Raw genomic sequence first — 22,693 nt, forward strand, 5'->3', positions numbered from 1 at the left:
CCCTGTTCTGGGCAAATGTCATGGCCTGGTATTAGAAGGTTCTATCTTCTCACCTAATCACTTACAGGTTTCTATATATGACTGGGACAGAGATCACTGAAGGAGTTAAATTGTAACTGGCACAGACAACATCAAAAAAGTTTATTAGTTGAAAAGTTTTCCACAGTTTATCTGTAAGACATGTGGTTTTGGTTTGGTTCTGTAAACGGCAGTTCTAACAGATATGTTAGTGTCGAATGCACTTCTAGCAAGCAGCTTCTTCCATAAATAAAAGTAACAAAGTCTGAAAGGAATAAATGGTTTGGTGTCAGATAGAAGGGAAGTTTGTTGTAAATCTGTGTCCACCTGAACAATAGGGTTGAGCAGCTTCATGGTGTTACTGCACCGCTTCTTTTAAAACCTGTAGGAATGCTGGGTTTGGGATTTGGGTCTTTTTTAAGTAATTATTTTCATTTCTCAGAGCTGAAAATATGAATTCATTTGAAAAGTGGTAGTTACTGAAGAATGCCAATTTCTTCATGTGAATTTGCATAGCAGGAGTTGCAGTCGTTTTTGTTCTGCATATTTTTGTAAATGGAAAAATATCAAGTCTCAATTTATTGCTCTTACTACATGGTTCGTTTTACTGCAACTTAACATGCGAAGATTAGGAGATGATTTATGTGGTTGTGTGGGGTTTTTTCCTCTGGCATGAGTCTTCATATGAAGTTCACTAGTGAGCACAGAAAATATAATGTTATATTTCTGTATGTGTTAATGTATGCTGTAGTGGCCATCACCTAGTCTGTTTTGAAGTTGGGTTTTTCTGTTTCCTTCTTTAGATTATGTTCAATCAGTAAGAACCTGATAGTATTCCAGAAACTGGTCTTACATGTGGTGTCAAGCTGTGTGTGCACATCTACTTTTAGCACTAATCATGAATGCAAGTCTAAAGAGGGGATTTACTGTCCATGCAGAGCTGGATGCAGCACCACAGGTGGGGTCTCAGCAGAGCAGAGTAGGAGGGCAGAATGCCCTCCCTTGTCTAGCTGGCAACACTGCTTTAGATCCAGCTCAGGATACAGTTGGCTTTCTGAGCTGCAAATGCACGTCACAAGGTTATGCTGAGCTTCTTGTCAACCTAACCATTTTATGTACCTGTCATCTCTTGAAGAATGCCCATTAAAATGAAATCTTTTTAATTGTTATTAACATTAAAAGCATTGCTGTTTAATCTCTCTTAATAGTTCTCATTTGATTGACAATTAGCAAACTAATGGGAAAAAGCCAGTTAATGCTACACTCAGCTTCGGGATTGAAAGCTGTTCCTTATTTAATTTTTTTTTCCCTTAATGATGGAAATACATTAAATACTGGGGAAAAGGTCAGGGTGGATTGTACACTTGGGTATATTTTGTTGTTGTTTATCTTGTTGATAAAGGTTTTGTAATCCGTTCTGTTTTCTCTAGTCCAGATGATAGTACCACTTAAAAACGTAACACTTAAGGCAACATTTTGGATCACGAGATCCTGTCCCTTGCTGTTACAGGCAACCACATCACATAATGCCATCCATAACTGATCATATCACAGCAGGACAACAGCTATTGTTTGTGCTCACCACTCATATGGAGTGTTGTCCTGCAACTTAGGGTTAAAACCGTGCTCTGATTTCCAGCCATAGTGTGCTCGTGACCATTTTACAGGCAGTTCTAAGAGTACAGTTTTCTTTCTTCTGTCAGAAGTGAGCTGCACACCAAGGCAGAATTTAAGAAAACACTGTCAGTTCTGTCTCATTTTTCATCTAAGACAATTAGGCTTTTTAAAGACCTATTCTTCCCTGCAGCTTATCACTAAGTTTCTTGGCATGTAGTGTTCTGCACATAATAGCTGGTACACAGCTCGTCTCTCTGGACATCAACAGCTCCCGTCCTGCCAGAGCTTCAAATGGCACGAGATTGCCTTCCTGAAACCACTCAGCAGTCACTTAATTTTTTTTCTTCCCACATAGGACAGGGCCTCCTAAGAATATTCAAGTGGTTTGCCTGTTCCTTCCTCACAGCTGCCTGTAGGACAGAGCATACCAGGGCACTCTGCACCATGTTGATCCTGCTTTGAGCGCATATCTTATTTCCTCTCCTATTTTTCCAAAACAGATAAGAACAAAGGCATGTTGGCAAGTTGCTATGTACATATGAACAAACATGTTGAAAGATTTATTTGTGAGCAGAAAGTGGCACTGTATTATTTGCTCTCAGTGAAGGTGACTGTGCTGCTAACTCATTACTTTCTAACTAGAGGTCAACAGCTTAAAAGAAGTTGTGCGTGGCAGAAATACACTTGTTCGTACTGTATGTGATTTATGAATTGGAGGGATGTCAGATCCTAACCAGAAGCAATTTGTTCTAGTTGATCCCAAAGCTGTAACTGATTGTTCTGATACAAAGAAAGCCTCAACTGTGAATGCATTAAGATTAACTTGTATTTAGCATGCTTTTTTTCTTTTTCCTGTAGTACTTTCCTGGAGTCTGCAGTCTTTGCTGAAAGTAATGCATAGGTTTAATTTGCAGGAAACTGGGGTGCAGTGACTTCTAGATATAAATTTCTAATTGCAAAAATGTTTTTCATCCACACCAGGAGTTGAATACAATACACTAGAAAGTTTGAACCGTGAACTACTTTGAAAAATAACAAATACAGAATGTGTGGTCATAACACAATGATATTACAACATTTTTAAAAACCCTTTGGCATTTGCATCTGATGTCAAACCAGGAATTCCTGAAAATGAAATTTGTATCTGTACTGAAATTTATAGTTCATGGAATTGAAGAAGGGCTACAGTACTGTATACTTCATAACTCAGTAATTTTATTTTGATACATTAAAGGAAATTCAGCAGACCAAAATATATTTAAAGTGCCAATATAGTAAGAAAGAATAAATTTGCAACCTGTTTTGCAATGATTGCAGTTTAGATTCCTCACTTAAGCATGTCCTAAATAAATTTGTATTTGACTTATTAGTTCTTATCTGGAAGCTTTTAAATATTCAGGTTTTTAATAACCATTTAATATTGTTTTTATATGTACAGGATGTGAATGAAGACCCCGGAGAAGATGTTGCACTTCTCTCTGTTAGTTTTGAGGACGCAGAAGCTACTCAGGTGTTTCCTAAGCTGTACCTCTCCCCACGTATTGAACAGTGAGTGAGAGGGTTTTTTCTGGAATGTTTATTCTATTTCATATCAGAACTTTTCCATTTTTTCCTGATATTTGTGATAACATTCTAGATGATAGCATACTATTGCTTTAAATTGCTTGAAGTTACAGTGGTTACTGCGAGTGTTTGTGCGTATGTGTGTGTGGTGTGTGTGATGGAGAAATGACAGATCTTCTCCCAGCTAATTCTGTTTGTATGTGATATTCTTATAGGATCACAATCTCTGAAAACCATGCTTGTCCTTTCCTGTGGCAGTATATGTTGGATGCCTTATATGGTACAGCATAGTGATAGCTTTTGTGGGGGGGAATATTTGATTTTTTTTTTCTTTTGAGAAGGTAAGTTCTCTGCATAAACATGATCCATATGAATTAACTATTGTTATAGAAGCTAAAGGGCTTGGTTAACTATGCTTTTGGAATTTGCAGCTTTAGTAAATTACTTTTTTCAGGAGAATATCTGAATATTTCATTTTAAGAGCACTGAACCTTACTAACCTGTTTACCAGTTGGAAAATTTGCTGAGAAATGGATTTTTACTAGTAAAATAGAAGACTGAGGACTAAAAATCAATCTGTTTTCATTAAATTTCCTTTATTCTTTTTCTGAAATTGAGAATGTTTTAATGATTCTCCTTGTCTTCAGTATTTCAGTCATATACTGCCTAAAAAAATAACTGTCTTAGACTTCTCAGGTGTACCACATTCAAACTGGGCTAGCATGGTTTCAGTGATGCATTTTTTGGGTTTTTTTTTTTGCTAATAGGGCAGTTGACTTTCATCTGAACTGGTGATGACTCTTCTGTGTAGAGGAAAGATGGGAAATACTGACTACCACAATTTTATAATAATGTGGGGATAAAGTGTGTGTGAGTGAAGAAATATGGTATCTTGTAGTTTTGATCAACAGAGTATTGATCTGGATAAACTCTTGGATGCAGTTTAGAAAAAAAACCCAGAATTTGACTTAGATAAAGACATTAGACTTCTGAGATACTTTAAGAAAACATAGGTTACATGTGCAAACACACAGATGATGTATTTAGTAGCTTTCACATTTTCATATTTTTCATTAATTCATTCCTTTTTGTCAGCATTAGTTGAGGGAATAATTGTAGTCAAATATGTAATTATCTTTCTATGTTCCAAAGGATTCTTTTTCTGAACTCTTAAAGCAGATGGGCTACCATTAGTTTCCATTGTATTTCCAGCTGTAGTCACATGTTGATGGTTAAGTATGTTTCAGGCCACCCAGGTATATCTGTCTAAATCACCCGTGAGCTAATGATGAATACACTGCGTATTTTCCCCCTTTCAGCAGTATCTTTAGAAAGATGTTAACCTCTTGATACCTAGCAGAATAGTGATACAAAGGGAGTCTTTGTCTTCCAGAAGTATTGCATTTTCTCTCAGTGCCCTAAAGAGCATCTGATTTTAGGTGCGTGATGTAGAGCGATACAGCAGAAAGATACTTGAGTGGTATTGGTACGTATCTGACATTCTGATGTATTTATGGCTTTTGTCATTTATAGCTGATGCAGTCATGTTAAAATCATGCCAGTAAACCCTGGAGTTCTGTGCCACACCTTGTCACATTATCTGTGTGTTGAAGTTGAGATACTTAAATCATCTAAGTCAATCTCTTTCTGCATTTGTAACATTTTCACCATAGTATCTAGATACTGATAATGCATAATTACTGAAGTTATTTGTGAGCTGTTGCAGCTCCCTTTATGCTACTGGCTACTTCTTATGTGTCCTGGAAAAATGTGTGGGTATGTTTCCAGTGTTTGTATAATTGTGCTTTAATAGCAAACATAGAGTTCTCTCTTGTTCTTTCCCAAAACCAATCTCTGCTGTGTTTAGCAGGGGCTGTCAGTCTAGATATTTAACTTCCCAATGTTTGGGAACTGAAGCAACAATGTGTACTTGTTTATACTTTTTGCCAAAAGTACAAAAAGCCTCAAGAAGCCCTCAGGATTAGTTTAATGACTTGAGGCCATGGCATGTTACATTTGAATTGTGTTCTGCTTATAAAGGTCTTTCCTGCTGCTCACAGTAATTTGATCTACAAAAGCCATGTAAGCAAATTACCAGTGTATTTTTTCTATGCAGCAGATTTTGAGGTGTACCAAGTAGTTGTTGATGGTTCCCAACATAGCATTCCCAAGAACTCAACAAAATGTGAAAAATACCAAATTCCCACAATTATTTTGGTAATACTAAAATGTGTTCATTTCAGGAAGAATGAGCAAACAGGAATAGCATTTTCCTGACATATGAAATAACATTTCAGGTTTGTAGAGCAATAAGAGGAAAAGGGCCTGTTTGTGTAAAGTGAGTTATCTCCTGCTTTCCCAAGAGGTTTCATTGCTCTTGTGCTCTGCCATATAAACATGCATTCCCGCACTGTCCTTTCTAAAAATGGTACATACCCACAGATCTTGTCAGCAAATTTAAGTCCTAGAAATGTGAATATAGGTTTTTTGCTTTGAAGGGTTTTTGTAAAACACATTTGCTCTATTTTTTTTTAAATGGATTGTAGGCATAATACTTCTAAGACTTTGACTGTACTTTGTCATAGACTCCAGAAGACAAGTTTCCAAAATCAGGGAAATGTTCACCTTTTATGGTTTGGGGTGAAGGTGTTAGTACAGTGGTTAGCTTGAAAAGGTTCACACATTGAAGCAGCAGGTAGAAATGCAGTAGAGAAGAACTGTGCATCATTCAAGTCAATACTGGTGCTTTATTGACTTGTATGGTGTGATGTCTGGCTGCAAGTGTGTCAGGTGCAGTTCTTACAATCAACCAACTAACCCCACATTTAGGGATGGGAAATACTTGTATTAATTTATAAAAATCTGATCAATAACTATTCATAACAATACTGGTTTAATTCTTTCATTAAAACATGCTAATTTGAAAAGTTCATTTTGATACTATTTGTTCAAAACATATTAACAGCAACTTTTAATATTGCCTTCATTTGAAATCAGTCACTTAAAAAGCTTACATTCTGTAGTTTTGATAATTCTTCTGACTTTTTGTTGCATTACATCAAGCAGATGCTAATAACAGTTACTTTCAATTATTTCAAAATTAGATCAAGTTAAAATTGAACATGGGATATTTATGAGATGTATTTGTTTTTAAAAAACTACCATCTTTACTGTAGTATCATAGAAAACCTTTTCTGCACATTACTGTAGGAAGTGGTAAGCTGAGAAACCACACAGACTGACCACACAGCTTGAGGGATTGGTGCTTGTCAGCATCTGTGAGTGTGTCCCCAGCTCATCCTTCCCTTCCTCCCACCTCAGGGCAGGGGACTTACCTCAGGCTGCTCTCCATCCTCTGCTGTGAGCTTCTGTGCTTTGGGAGGAGGGTTATACAGCTGAGCTAGGTAGGCACAGCAGTGCTCTTGGGCATGATAAGGACCTGCAGGGATATTTACCTTTTATGTGTCTGATGCATTTCCATGAGTTGTCCATAGTGGCTCTAAACCTGTTGGTAGAAAGCATCTTGTTGTTCAAAATTGCCTTTCTAGGGAAAGTACACTAGATACTCGAATGGGATGGAACTTGGTAATAAAACTGCCCATCATATCTGTGTTTCCCATTTATTAAAAGTCGTTAGACTCTAAATACAAAGAATCGGCGCAGGATTGAACTATTTCTATATATTTCTATATATTTCTATGGATTTCTATATATTTCTATATATTTCTATGGATTTCTATATTAATGCTTAAAAGTTTGTGTCAGTATACTATACATGAATGTGGATCAGAAGGTTTTGCGGTTTTTTCTTAAGAGAAAAAATTCAATGTATGTGATTTTTTTTTCTCTTCATGAGTCATCCATGCTAAAGAACATAAAAATGAGTTCATCTTGGTTCACGTTTTAAGAAAAAACTATATTAGGCTAGAAACACTGTTGCTCAGTGAATGCTGTGTTCCCTGTGTTCACAGAAATAATCCTGCAATAAACACTGTTGTCCTGGAGGGCTTTTCTCTGATAAATACGCAGACGTGAATATGCTAAGAAAACCAGCTGTCAGTAGAAGTTGTTTTGCTTAAATGGATCAGGCTCCATGCTTTGGGGACTGAAATGGTCGTTTTTTACTGGTCTGGGAGCTGTGCCAGAAGGTTCTTCGTGACTGAGGGTGGTATGCAAAGTTCGGTGACTGCATTTAACCTTCTCATACAGGCAAGGGAGAAGAACAAGAACCTGCTCTAACTCTCAGGCTTTGAATGTTCCTGTATGTTTTTCACTGATCGAAGAAAAATTTGAAGAGAAAATGAAATGTGTGTTTGCTTTGAAGTGTTTCCTGTCTGTTACCTGTGCTTTCTGCTGGGAGTTGGAAGAGGAAAACCATAGAATATTACCCATTTTCTGCTGAGTACCGGTTCTTGCTATGTTTGAGACACAGGGGAGCTGTGGAGGGCTTCACCTTTGAAGCTGGCATGCCATGCTGCTACCAGTAGAAGCCTGCTGTTTCAGACAGATTATGAATACACAGTCCCTAAATGAATGGTTGTGCTTAGGCCTTTTTATATGTCTGCTTTGTAGAAGTCAGAAGGTCTTCAATTTGGCATACCTGATTATTCATGTGAGTTGATGATTTCAGTAGAATTGATAGTAGTCATCCACAGCAGTCTATGGCTTCTTCAGATTCCAGAACATCTTTGCAGACATGGGAAGTGGGAGGAATGACTGTTGCTTTGCAGTGCTTCCTGTTTCACTAAGCTTTGTTTGGTCAGTGCCTGGCCAGTGCATCGGACATATTTACTGCCTGTTGTGTGTGCCATGCCCCTGTCAGCCAAGTCTTCAGAAACTGCAGCCAGTACTGTAACCTGATTGCCAATCTAGCTCTGCTTTGTGCTCTTCTTGGGTCCAAAATATAATCTGTTTTCCTGCTACCAACTTTTGGTGGCGTGTTGACAGTTTCAGAAGAGATCAGGACAGACTGGGACTGGCAGTCAAAGCAGATTGGCTTGTACTTCTATTCCAGGTATTCAACCGTACTGATTGTTCCCTTTTTTTTTTTTTTTCTTTTTTTTTTTTTTCTTTTTTTTTTCTTTTTCCCTCTGAAGCTGCTATAGAGCAATTAGTGGAAATAGTTGTAGGAGAGCTGAGATTATGTGTCCATCATCTAAATGGTGCTTTAATGCTGGATATGTTAATGCTGTCTTTAAATGGCTCAGTTAGTGAGATTTTTAAGTCAGTTAAGAGACTAAGCAATTAGACCTATTTGTCAAGGTATGAAATACTTGAGGCAGTTCAGCGGGACTGATTTTGTTGCTAGGTAATGAAGCACCTGTTTCTCTGTATAGGAGATGTGGGACAGTTTTTGGTCTGACGTACCTTTTGTGGCACTCCAGAGCTTAGTGTTGCCTCAAGTATCACAGCAAAACTTAGAGCTGAGTATTGGGAAGGGTTTGTTTCTTCTGGAGATTTTGTCAGGCTCTGAGTGTCAGCCTGGATGTTTAAGGTTCTGTAATGTGATGGTAGAGGGAGTATTTTTACATAATGTATCAAGCACTTCATCACTTAAAGTATTTTCTTGTATGGTTGAAAGACACATAGAGAAAAATTAATTAGTAAAAGATCACAAAAGAAAATGAAAATGTGATTCAACACAGCCCTCTTCAACTCCCTCTGCATACTTCTGACTAGGGTAGAATGGTCTACAGAAACTTCACAAATTTTAAACCAATTTGATTCCTTTAGATCGAATCTCTCCATTAAGTTGTTGCGTTTTTTCACTTGTGCACATATAATTTATTTCAGGCTACCCTAATTGAACATCCAGTTCTGTATCATGTTAGTTGTCATGTGCTATGAGTATGCCACCTTTCATTGTAATAACCCGTGTTTCAACACAGGCATTTCTAAGTATCGTTATAAAGCTGTACTCGACTAAAATATCTTCCTCGGGATTTGATTGTGATATCACTGCTTCTAGGCATGTTTATCCACCTACAAAGAGTAATAATGAAGGAAAAAGAGAACAAAGTAATTTCTGGGGGGACGTCAGACATTCATTAAGGTTCTTTACTGTTTTTCACTAAGGTTCTTTGTTGCCCATATGTTTAGACTTTTATATTTTACAAGATTACCAAAAAGCACTTTTAATTAGTCAAAACTAATCCTGGCAACAGTGTAAAAAGTTGCTGTCATCTTCATTACTAGCTAGGTCAGTACTTAGTATTTTTGAAATCTTCCTCTCTATCTGCAATAGAGGTTATTTTTTAAATTACTTTATTAGACTGTGTTTATTTTGATACTGAAGTTCATTTCAGTTTTACAAAAAACCTTACTTTTTTTTGTACATCCAAACATTTTTGTCTTGTCTACTGCCTCTGTTGCTCTTTGAGTTTAGAGGGTTGGAGGGTATTTTTATTGCTATTCAGACATTCCTTATGCGGTACTGAAGTGCCTTTCTTGGCTATTTTCTTAAGACATTAGAGCACACAAAGCAGGTCTCATCTTCATTTCCTGAAATGTTTTTGTAGGGAAAAGGAAGCCTGATGAACAGAAACAATCCATATTGGTACTGAACTGTGTCTGTCACAGGTGGCTGGATTTTTTTCACACTTAAGAATTAATAGGAATATTTGAGGGCGTTTTATGTAGGACCTTTTGTTCTAAAGAACTCTGGACCAACAGTAGGGACAGTTTGAACTCTCTGAAATGTTTTCTGTAACATTAATTAGGCTGATGAAAGAAATTTGAAGCAGGTGTCATCTTTTTATTGTATGGCATTTGGTATGGCAATAATGGAGCAAGCAGGAGGGTCTGGTAGCTGTGGTTAAATGTCAACCTAAACAAGTACTGACTAGGCGTTTCTTCAAAATGCAATGGAAAAATCAGGTTCAGGTAAAATTTATATGTAGGGGAATTCAGAGTTCTTCTGGGGCCAAGTTATTTTTCCTTTCATTGACAGCAAACTGGTGTTAAATTCTGCTTTAAAAAAAAAGCAACGGTTAGATACAAAATTGCTGAGAAATCACAATTGAAGCAGTAGTTTCTCTGTTCTTAAACAGACTTAATTCCAAAGACTACCTTTTTGGAGTTAAATTGCTGTTGCAGAGGAAAAGTGCTTTAAAGTTATTGACAGCATCAAATTTTAAAATTATCTGACAAGTTTGAGGCTTCTGGTAATTTATCAGTAAATGTAATCATAGAATCATTTAGGTTGAAAAATACCTTTGAGATCATTAAATTCAAGCATAAACTCAACACTGCAAAGTCCACCATGTCCCTAAGTACCACATCTACACATCTTTTTAATACCTCCAGGGGTGGTAACTGCACCACTTCTCTGGGCAGCCTGTTCCAATGCTTGGCATTCCTTTAGGTGAAGAAAATTTCTCTAATATTCAATCGAAACTTCCCCTGGTGCAACTTGAGGCCATTTCCTCTTCTACCACTTGTTATTTGCGAGAAGAGGCCAACTCCCACCTGGCTTCATCCTGCTTTCAGGTAGTTGGAGAGCAAAATAAGGTTCCTCCTGAGCCTCCTTCTCTCTAAGCGAAACCACTTCAGCTCCCTCAGCTTCTCCTCATAGGACTTGTGCTCCAGGCCCTTCACCAGCTCCATTGCCCTTCTCTGGACACATTTCAGCACCTCAATGTCCTTCTTGTAGTGATTGACCCAGAACTGGACACAGCACTCGAGGTGTGGCCTCACCAGTGCTGAGTACAGAGGGACAATCGCTGCCCCGGTCCTGCTGGCCACGTTATTTCTGATATAGACAAGGATTTCATTGGCCTTCTTCTCCACCTGGATACACACTGGGCCATGTTCAGTGCTGTTGACCAGCACCCCCAGGTCCTTTTCACTGGACAGCTTTTCAGATACCGTTCCCCAAGTTTCTAATGTTGCAAAAAGGTTGTTGTGACCCAAGTGCAGGTCCCAGCACTTCACCTTATTGAACCTCATACTGGCCTCAGCCCACTGATCTAGCCTGTCCAGATCTCCCTGAAGACCCTTCCTGCCCTCCAGCAGATCAGCACTCCCACCCAACTTGGTGTCATCTGGAAACTCAGAAAGGGGGCACTTGATCCCCTCGTCCAGATCATCAGTAAAGATTTTAAACAGAGCCCTGGGGAGCCCCACTAGTGACCAGCCGCCAGCTGAATTATCTCCATTTACCACCACTTTCTGGGCCCGGCCATCCAGCCGTTTTTTTACCCTGTGAAGAGTGCACCTGTCCAACATGGGCTGCCAGCACCTCCAGGAGAATTTGGTAGGAAATTATGTCAAAGGCCTGTCAATGACAACATCTGCAGCCTTTTCCTCATACCCTAAATGTGTCACCCTGTCACAGAAGGAGACCAAGTTGGTCAAGCAGAACCACCTTTTATAAACCCATGCTGGTTGTGTCTGATCCCGACTGTCCTGCACCTGCCACATGGTGACACTCAAGGTAATCTGCTCCATGTCCTTCCCCAGCACAAGGCCTGTAGTTGCCAAGATCCTCCTCCTTATACATGGCCATTGGATTTGCTGATGTCCGGTCAACTGGGGCCTCCTTGCTTAGCCAGGACTGCTGGCAATGGATGGAAAGTGGCACAAGCAGGTCATGGAAGGTTTTTCCTTCAGATCGGAGCTGAGATTTGATTGTTCTACTGTATTCATTCTAACTGGGTAATAATTACTAAAACTGTCAAGCAGTAGTTAAATGAGTTAATTAGAATCTTGGCAGAAAATGCAGTGGGTATGGAAAGGCACATTTATTCAACAGTTATGAAAACTCAGATTTCCTAGAGTACACTTTGAACCCACTTTTGTTGCTGCGTGGGTATTTTTCCCAGTTCTTGATGTAAATGCAAACCCACCACTACAGAATGTAGCATCTGAACAAAGTATGCTTTCTTGAAGTTGATTTTTGCATATTTGGGATATGTGGTTTGCTTTCTGAATATGGTGATTAAATCATTTGTTTTCAGAGAACTTCGTTCTAATTGTGATCTGCACATAAGCGTTCTGTCCTCGGACTTTTTCTATTTTATTATTTAAAACAATTAACAAAAATTCAGCTACTGTTTAATGCTTGCTTCCAGGTGGCCACATTCAATTGGTGCAAATCTCTGTCCACAGGAAAGTGAAAAGTTAGGGATTTTCAGAAACAACCCCTGACAAGTGTGAAACACAGAATGAAGTTGAATGTGAAAGACCTCAGTTTTGATTGTCTCTGTTGTCTTCTCCCTCTGCCCCCCATCTCCCCATTGGGGAGAGCTAGTAGTACCGGCTAGGAACCACATTCCTGTTACTGATATTCCAGGAGGGAATGTGGCAGTACAGGGAGCATGAATTGAGTGTGGCAGAGGAATTGTGAAGTGTGGGGAATCTGATGGGCAGGAGAGAGAATATACGGGGAGGGTCTTGGCCCCACTGTTTGTGTGATAAAGGATTATGGTGCACTCTTTGACATTACCATGAGAGCTGGTTCCCCTGCCCACTTGCCTTTTACGCATAAACTTCTTGACCCCACAGTACTACTGGGTACCACCTCTCAATTTCCTTTGGTTTCTGCCTAATTTTTCCTGCAAATAATCAGTGGCATTTTGAACTTGATGCCTTCTTGAAAGGAACATTAATACCTCCTTAATTATCCATTACAGGAAGATGCCATTTTCCCAAAACAAATCATGGCTGATTTTTAAAATGTGGCTACAGAATTTCTGGGGTTTTCCTTTTCCCTAATTATTGTCAAGAATGTGATTCATTGTATTGCTTATTTTATTTAAGGCATATGAGACAGTCACAGTCCGTCCTGCTGCTTAACTACTACAAGCTGCTTGGCTGATGTGAACATTAGCTGAAATCCTAGCTCCTTTTCAGCACTTGCACACTGGACCTACCTGGAGAAAATGTATAAAAGACATTATCAAGGGTGAGACTTTTTTGTTGAACAGTCTTTTCCTAGATAACAGATTTCCCTTCAAGAATGATGTGAACTTCTTTCCTTTACTCTGAAGAGTCCCCTTAAAAAATCACAGAGATTAGTTGAATTTTGAACCTGCCACAGGCATCCTCTAACTACACTAAATTTCAGCTATGTTTAAATGAAAGTGCAGACTATAGGCAACAAATCATGTGGCCATTGTGTTAATGTCTGGGACTCTTTCTATGCATAGTTTGGAAAAACATACTTGTGTGTCAGCAAAGAATATTACAGAATATAAATGAGAGATCTCATGTGTGATATTTAGTATGTGCATGCAGTACGTGTCAAACAACTCATGGAAGAAGTCAAGTTAAATTTGGCAAGAACTGAAAATTCAGATGATGAAAGTATAGATTCTTTTTAGCTGAATTTTAAAATTAAATTCTTTGAGCTGGTTTCTGGCCAGGGGCCACTAAAAATGTATGGAGAGGAAACTTCAGCTGTTTAACAATTTCAGTGGACAAAATTCTGCCAGTACTGAAATTGCAGACACCACAGTGCAGTGGAAAAACCTGTACAAATAGAGCGAAACAATTCTGCTTGCAGATATTTGCTGTTGAAGCCAATGAAAGGGCTGTGCTCTTCTGTGTGGTTTAGTGATGTCAAGCACTCCTTGCTGGAGGCAGCTGCGCTACTGCTATGCTTTCCTGACCTTAAATAGCCTATATGCTGGGTAATGCAAGTGTTCAAATATAAATACAGGGCACGTAAGGACAGAGGGAGGCCAGAAAAGCCATCGAGGCCCCTTCCCTCCCCCGAATTAGTCAGTGTCTTCCTCAGTATTCTTCTCTTCTGGTATTTGTCCAAGGTATTTACAAAACCGTTTAGACTAATTGTTCCCTTGTGTTGCCTCAGTACTGTTTATTCCATATGTTAAGCACTGCGTGCGAAGCAGTTCTGCTCTTCAGTGTGGCTGCTGCTTGCTTTCCTTTCCTTTTCCTTTCTTTGAGGTTGCCTTTGATATTAACCCAAACAATTGTGCAACCTCTGTCTGTCCTGGGAGGTTGCGTGTGCCACAGCAGCAGCAGCCCACTGCTCTTCCCTAGACTTCTCCAGGCAGGCAGGGCTTTCTGGGACATTCTGTAGAGGTAGTTCCTTCAGGTCATGTTTTTAGTCAACTTCCCAGATGTATTTTCTTCCTTTTGCTCTGTAATGGGAAGACAGTTAGATGGCATGTATGTGTAATTATGTAGTGATCCTCCTAATTTGTTCCATGGCTCAAGCATTGTGGTTTTTTTGTGACTGTAATGAATGTGTAACTTGCTTTCTACCTCCTCAAATCCCGTTGTTTTAAATTAGTACACTTGTTTTTGTTCATTTACTTATCACTTAGGTTTCTCATTCTACCTTCTATTGGTTTTTTGTTTCTTTACATTCCATCTCTATTTTCTGGTTTCTCTTTTGGCTGTTCGTTTTCTGTTCTGCACACATCTCTGAAAATTTGTTTCACTTTCAAGAGGTGAGGCTCTGTTTTTTGCATGTCAGGTAGCAGTTTTTCCTGCAGTTGACATAGAAACTGCAAGGAGAGTTGAATGATGAATGTACATCCTGACAAAGCAAATCTTGTTGAAAGTTTAGGTAACATTTGATCTATAAAAGCCTAACGGCCCTTTTAATTGTGTGATACGAGAATCATTACATGTCCAGAACAACCATTTAGTGTTGACTGTGATTCCAGTGCCTTTGTTTTTCTTTAATTTAAAGCATTTTAGCATTACTTTTTTAAACACTGTTTATTTTACATTTCTTTTAACATTATTTCCCTTCACAATTAATTGTTTCCATTTATAAAAGAAGTGAAACCTTCAGGATTTTTATGCAACAGTGAAAGCGAAAACATTCCGTTAAATTGTACTTATCAAATCCTAGATTACATACAATTGAAAAAACCTTTTTTCCCCTCTGTGACAGTATTCTATTTAGACTACATGTCTCAGCATTAAGAAGATGGTATTTCTCACTACTATGAATTTCTTTACTTTTTTTTCGTAGTGTTACGTTAAAATTTTGGAGGTCAAATCCATTCATAAAATATATCGAGTTCCTTAACCCAGGATAGATGGAATCATTTTGTGGAAAATTCTTCTGCAGCAAATAAGTAATAGTTCTCACATCAGAGTCATAGAGCTCTTTGTTGCAAAGGAATTCTGAATCATCTGGGCCAGCTTCCTGCTTGGCATGGGACTGCCACCAGCGCTAGCTCAGGTTTTGTGTTGCAGACTCTGTCCATGTCTTGAACACTTTTCAGTGGAGATCCTACAGGCTCCCTGAGGAGCCAGTCTGCTGCTCTGCCACCCTCCGTAGGGGAGGACCTCTTTTGAAAGTCCAGTCTGAGAATCCCAAGGCCTCAGTTGTCCCAGTCCTTGGGTCATAAATGTCCCTTCAGACTGACGCTGTGCAGTTGGTTGTAGCCGTATTACACAATGTCATTAGCAGTATGCCATATATTGCAGTGTGGAAGCAAAGGCTTTTTTAGTTAGTCTCATCATGCTTCCCCAGCAGCGTGGACAGGTGAGTTCTTCAGGACATATTGCTGTCTAGGATTTGTTCTGGCTGGAGGTCATGATGAGCTCATACAAAGTTCAGTGACATTCTAATCTCACTCCTGTCACATTGAAGGGAAAGCATGAGTTTTCTGCATTCTGACAAGTATCACTAATGCATAGTCCTTTTGGACTGGTACATGACATAAATTAGAGCAGTGCATGACAGCAAATATTGAAGAATTTGGGTCAGTATTATGGGTAGTGTTACGCCTTGCAACACCAAGGCACATAATACTGGGAAATGTCTTTTACTTCACTTTTTGGCTCTGTGTACTGAAAGCTTCAAGTTGCCTTTTCAATACACAGATGCTAATTTGTATTTTCCTTTCTTAATTTCACATACTATAGCAGAATTTTTTAAAAAGTAAATAAATTCCCTGAAATAGAGCACTAGTCGCTGGCAGTGAATGATCCTGGCAATGCAACTGGGATTGCTGAGTGCTTTCCACATACAACTGAGTACACTTAAAATGTTAGAAAAAAGATAGATTTATCCTGATTTTGTTTGTTATACTAATGCTGTGGAAGTCTAGCATTCTATTTTTGTTCATCCACCAATCTGTTCAGCATATTTTGTTTAATAGTTTAATCGTAGAGTCTATATGCAACCACCCATGTTGCATCAGACTCTGCAACTGGAATGTTGTTTACTTTTCACCAAGGCAACTCCCTGTTTTTTGTTAATTAATATCTAACAAGGTCCTACAGCTGACTCCCTTTAAAGTCAAGAATGTAGGGGTGTAGAGGGTTTATAAGCACACTGTGCTAGCAGTAGTGTCTTTTGTACAAGTGACCTGTTAAAGGACATGGTTTGGGGTGGCTTTTTTCATTTTTTATATGTGTGCACATTCTTTTATTCTTCTGCAGTTTTCTTGGATAGGTTATGTTTGTACTGTATGTACATACTCCTTTAGTACATAGTTATTGTATTTATGAAGTTATTTTCTTAAGCCACAGAAGGAAACTGAGAAAATTTGTGGGAAAGTCTTCCACACCATTCTCTCACCATTCCTTTAGGGACTAAAGGAGAACTCAGGTTTCTGAGGTGGTCAAATGGACAATGGTGGTTCACGTCTAAAATGCATTTTATTATTTTTTTTTTATTTTTGACAACAAGCCATCCCTCTCGTGTCTCAATTACCACACTACCAGAAAGGATTTTTTTTGTTAAATGTTTAGGAGTATGTCCAAGCTCGATTTGAAATTATGCAAGGAACACAGTATAGACAATTTGCATAGTCTATTGTACTGATAAAATGTTTTACTGTCTTTTAATCTGAATATCTGGTTTTGCAAACTTTAATGTGTTTATCTTCTCGGTACCCTTCTGGGGTAAAATAGTACCAAATGCTATCAGGATGTGTGAATGTATCCATGTGTGTCAGAAAGACTTCATGATTGGTAAACTAGAAGCAAACGGGGACTTGCTCTGATAATCTGTACCAGATAAATGTTCCTAGACTTAGAAATGTCTTCTTTCTTTTATAGGCAATTTTTTTTTAATGCAGAATGTCTTCTCAGTTACCCTCCTCAATTACTGCCCCGCCTTAACTGTATAAGCTGTCTTGAGGCTATCCACATTTAGATGCACTGATACAGATTCCTCCAGCATCCTCACTGGTGTTACTTGTGCTGTGTCCTCTGAAGAAATGGAAATTAAAAAAATTCAGTATGTGAAGAAGTTTTTTTTTTCTACCATAAAAAAGATCTTTTTGATAATTTGGCATTTTTTTGCGCTTCGACCCCACCAGTATATCTCAGTAACCTAGTGATAAATAGATAATGCAGTTGGCAAGCTGATTAAAATTGCATCTTCAGGCAGGCAGAAAAGACCTTTTAATTTAATTCAGTCCTTAAAACCTGTAAAAATACTAGGTTCTATTTTAAGAACGAGTAGTAGGTAAATAGTGTTCCACCCAAAATCTGCCAACTACTGATTGTGTTTGTGTTCTCTCTTTTTTTTTTTCCTTAAGTTCTTTTGTTGTAGGAGGACATCTTGGCAGAGCTTCACATATGTGGTTAAGTGCTTGCTGAGCCACAAGCAAATAATACTGTAGAGTTAAGCATTTCTTCCTGCATCACCAATTTCTATTCTCTTGGGCAACAGGAGTTCAAATCTGGGCAAAGATGACAGGCGTAGACCTGTCTGATTGGATTGGATTAATAAGTTAGAAACTGTTGTTAGCCACCATAGTAATATTTTTACAGTTGATCTTGTGGTAAGTTTCTCAACCCAGATTTTGATTTCATTATACCAGCAAATAGATAGGTGGATAACTCTTCAATCCTAAATCACAAAAGCAGAATTGTTTCATGTTTGGCAGATCTGAATTCTGCTAAAGGAGATGAAAGAGGGTATGTGGAAGCCTGAAGGGCAGTGATGATTCAGTGATGACTTCTGGTGTATTGACTATGGGGGATTTCTTTTTAAATGCTCTATCATTTTTGCTTGTGTGGCATTTTCAGGCTCTCTAAGTGCCTTTGTTTGGAAATAAGAAATAATTAGTTTGAGGAAGTGTAAGTTTTCCAGTCAGTGTGTTCATTCACACCTGGAATGAAGGTGGAAGTAGAATTCGTTTGTTTATCACTTGGATATTACAATAAAAAAGTTTTTTGATAAATTTATTTAATCATAAAATCAGTGCTCAAGGGGAAAGTAATGAGTTTTGTTATGTGTTGCTAGGGGAATGACTTCAAATTTTTCCTTTATCATAACTTTTCAAAAAGCTCAAGTAGTATATAATGAGTAGTAGGATCTATATTTTGGATTGAACCATGAAATTCAATGCATGTGAAAAATCTATCTGCGACTTAAAATTTGGGTTTTGTGCATTTGGAGTTGTCTTAGGTGACAAATATAGCTAAGACTTGGGCATGTAAAGCTGTGTTACAGGAACTCATAGGGAACTTTTGGGAAAGTAGTTCTGAAATTCAGGTGATGATGTTCAAGGAGTTTTGAATTTGCTTTACAGTGAGGGTGTAGAACAGGTTGCCCAGGGAAGTTGTGGATGCCCCATCCCTAGTAGTGTTCAAGGCCAGGTTGGATGGGGCTCTGAACAGCTTGGGCTAGTAGAAGGTGTCCCTGCCCATGGCAGCGGGGCTGGAACTAGGTGATCTTTAAAGTCCCAGCCCATTTTATGATCCCGTGATATGCCTTATTTGTCATCCCTTACACTTGCAATATGGCATAAATTCAGTTCTCCTCAGAATGCTGCAGTAGGCCTTGATAAGTTCAGCTTCTAATTTTGTAATGCAATGTGAAATCTAAATCCTCAGGAAGGAAAAAGAAAAGTGTCTTTTGGGAGTTAATTTGGTCCTTTGAAGTTACTGCAGTGTCTGGGCAGTCTTGATGTGGTACCTGCTGAGGAGACTTGCACCTTCACCTTTATTAGGATACCAATCACAATGACATAAGGTCAGAACTGTGGCTATTTAAAACTGGTTTATGTAGAAAATATTCAAATGATCTGTTTGAATTAACTGTTGGAGAAGAAATATCTCTTTCAGTTTTCTTGTTGTAGTACCGCATGAAAAAGGAAAACCTGTATACAAAGTAACACAAGGAGGGGAAGTTTTGGGTTTGGGAGCTTTTTTCAACTAAAGTAACAAATTTGAAAAAACTAAATCATAAACTATATCTTGTTCTTTTAACAAACAGAAGTACTTTCTTGAAGTATAGTTCTTTTTTCCCCAACTAGGAGCTTTTGCTCTTTTATTCTCCAGGCATTACTACTTTTGGAGTGGTCTGTGTTTCATCTCCCCTTTAATGTGTATTTACATTGAGGGAAGGATGAAAATACCAGGTCCAGATCATTCATTAGAATTTAGCAGTTCTGGGGATTTCCTGGTAAACAGATAGTAGAGTGCTAGATATTCAAGGCAAAGTACAAAAATTTAAACTAAAAAAATATTCGTTTCTTTGGGATTATGAAACATGTACCCTGAGACTTGATAAGTAATAGTTTATAGTCAGCTGTTCTCCAGGCTTCCCTTGCTTTTACATGTACTGCATTTTTATTTCTTCTTGCAAAGTTAGAAAAATCAGACCATGGACTTAAGTTCCAACCTTTCCCAGCATTTGGTTTGAAGAGCTACAATTAGTTACTTTTAGTCCCTGCCGGGTTTGCATCAATGCTCTTCAGGTTCTGAACTAATTAGATACTGAATAAATACATGGTTCCTTGAAGGCTAGATAGCCTTTTCCAAGTACTGACAACAGCTTTAGATAGGTCACTTTTCAAAGTAGGTCTCCAAAGAGAAAGCAATTTGGAGCAGGTGTTACTCACACAATCTGTAGGAGTGTAAGTTTGACATGTAAAGACCTGGGTGTCTTTCTTTTTTCCCAACTAATACATGGATTTTGAAGTCACCTACTTAGGCAACAAATTTGTGCATTTCAGATGCTATTTTTCATGTATTGTCATGTTGAAAGATGAAAATTAGATGTTTCCCAACCAATTTTGTCTTTCATGCTCTGAAATTATGTACAATGCCAATCATATTAGAAAGTTATGGATGTGCTAAATCGGTTGGTAACAGTTGCATGTCACAGGTTTGGCAGTATTGAAGAATATAAAGTGGTGACTTAGTTACAAGGAACAATCTAGATATTAGTATGTAGCACTTGAAAAGTTTGTGATGTATATAACCATGACCCATAGCCTCTTCAGTAATACTATTATAATTGCTAATTTCTAACAAAAAGCTGCTCTCATGTAGTCAGGTCAGTCAGAGCAGAGATGCAAATCATTTCTATTTCCTTAATGTTTGAGAAGTGTGTCTTTGTGTAGTTCAGGTGCTAAAAACAAACAACACAGATTTTCAGGAAATCTACCTCTCATAAAAGGATGAGATAGTTCCATTCTTCTTGACCACTTCCACCTTTCAGCATAGAATTCCAATGTAATTACAAATCTGAAGTGTCTCAGATGCCCCCCCTCCCCCCCTTGCCTCTAGCTTGTATGATTCTCAAATAGTATCCACCCTTCAGATCCTTCTTTAGTGTAGATTTGTCTTTTTTTCCCTTTGGTGTTCTAATTTTTTTTTCCTAAACTTGTTTGTGCTTAAAAGTACAACTTATATTCTTTCACAATAGGAAATTTCTGGTAACTTCCTGCTGGGACATTGGCAGTATCTTAGCAAGGTAGTATCAGTTCAATGACCTTTTACAGTGATGTGGGGTGAGAAGTTAGTAAGAAAAGGAAGGCTGGGGAATCTGTTAATGATTGATTTTTATCTGATTTGGATGTAGCAAAGAAATTGAATGATACTTTGGAAGTGGGTTGGCTGTCTTTTAATTCCTCATCAACAGACTTCTGGATTGATAATCTCTTCCATGCTATAATTCTGACAAGTCTTGTTTGAACTCCCAGTGAAATAGCCAAGGACTGATTTGACCATAGCTACTGAATTTATCTCCCATACTTAGACAGACTTCCTGTGGGCTTTTATCTTAAGTTTGGAGGGCTCATATGAGATTGTTTTTTTGTTGCTGTCCTATGAAATGCTGTTTCGTGGACTGTGGATTTCAGTACCGAGATGTGCTAATTTGCAAGACGTGAAATAATTGGACATTGGGCCATCTAGTTATACTTGCTAATACTTTTACCTCACTTCCCTCTAGTAGAATGACCAAGCTTGCATTATAACTCTCCCAAACACCATAGAAAGGAGAAGAGCATTGTATCAAGTACAATGTTTGTCATTGTCTTCCCTTTCTCTCTCCAAGCCTGTCAAAAAAACGATTAAACAGAGGTAGCTGTATCTCATCACCCACATCTCTGCTCTATACTGCAGGAGCTCAGAAACAAAGAGCACACAAATAGAATCAAGCAGCAGCAATAGCTAAGTACAAAATTTGTTCAGTAACAAAGGTAAGAGGCCTTTAATCAAAACTCCAGCACCTGTAAGTGGATCTTCACTAGTGCATAAGTGCATCTCTAAATCATGGCCGTATTTAGGGGATGGGGTTTGCTTGTGTGGTGGTGCATCCCCCCACACTCCTTTCCAGGGACAGCTTGTCCTCTCTTGGCGTCTTGCAGCTAGCCATACCTGTACACAGGGATATCACTGTGGACAGCAATTTGCTGGTGGTGTCTTTAGGGTAATTGTGTCCTTACTTGACTCCACCTACTCTGAGAAGTTTGGCATACCCTGTTTCCCAAAGTAAATAGCACTTGGGGTTTGGTTGTTTTGTTCATACTGTTTCATCCCCACAGAGGAATGAAAGAGCCATTTTGTAATCTTAATTCTCAGTTTACTTCCTTCAATCTTCTCCTAAACCTCATCACATTAAGTGTTAATGTTTCAAGTTCTCTTTCAAGCACATGCCATCCAAATCGTGGTGGTATGTGAAATGTCATGTTAGGCAACTGTTGATATTGTCAGAGGGATTGTATGTTAAGCTGGGGTGGGGAAGGTAGCATGGTGTGTTTTGCAGAGGTGTGCATTTTTAAAATGATCGCTGGCATATCACTTGTACTTGCAGAAGAGGGCAAGTCTTCAGATGGGGTGTTTTTCCAGATGTTTCACCCAGCCTGAGTTCATGTCAGACAAGTCAGGTCATTGCTGCAGAGCTATTGAAGTTCTCAGAGGTGGATCTTTATTTATTTGAATGTTTCCTTCATTTCATTAAATCTAAAACTCTTTGAAGGTATGCCACCTTTTACTGATCACAAAATTAGTTACTTTAAAACCTTCTCTGAGGGAAAAGAAAATGTAACCATCCTAAAGTTCTGCCTTTTTCTCCCCATTAGTTCAGGTTACTCTAACAACTACTTTTACTGCAATTTTAAGCAAACACCATCATTTAAATGATTAGTATCTATTTTAATCACATGCTACTGTGACAATCCTTTTAATTTTTTTATGTAAATAAAGAGATACATGTTTGTGATTAAAATTTTGCACTGTAACTTGCCTTGCAGTATCATCTAAATATGCCGCCCCACTAGAAAATCACATGCGTGTGCAAAATGATAACAAAGTTCAT

General features: G+C 38.4%; 1 protein-coding gene across 3 annotated transcripts in view; it reads left to right on the top strand.

Annotated features, from left to right (window-relative positions):
• BABAM2 (BRISC and BRCA1 A complex member 2) overlaps positions 1–22,693 on the top strand; it is a 163,800-nt gene that overhangs the window by 84,527 nt on the left and 56,580 nt on the right. For all 3 annotated transcript variants that reach the window (XM_066178460.1, XM_066178459.1, XM_066178458.1), the window contains exon 7: positions 3,074–3,183. In XM_066178460.1, coding sequence (XP_066034557.1) covers positions 3,074–3,183 — 110 coding nt within the window. The remainder of the gene's footprint in view (positions 1–3,073; positions 3,184–22,693) is intronic.

Source organism: Chamaea fasciata, unplaced genomic scaffold, assembly GCF_029207755.1.
Source record: "Chamaea fasciata isolate MVZ Bird 193981 ecotype frontalis unplaced genomic scaffold, bChaFas1.0.hap1 SCAF_3, whole genome shotgun sequence".
In the NCBI taxonomy this organism is placed as follows: Eukaryota; Metazoa; Chordata; class Aves; order Passeriformes; family Sylviidae; genus Chamaea; species Chamaea fasciata.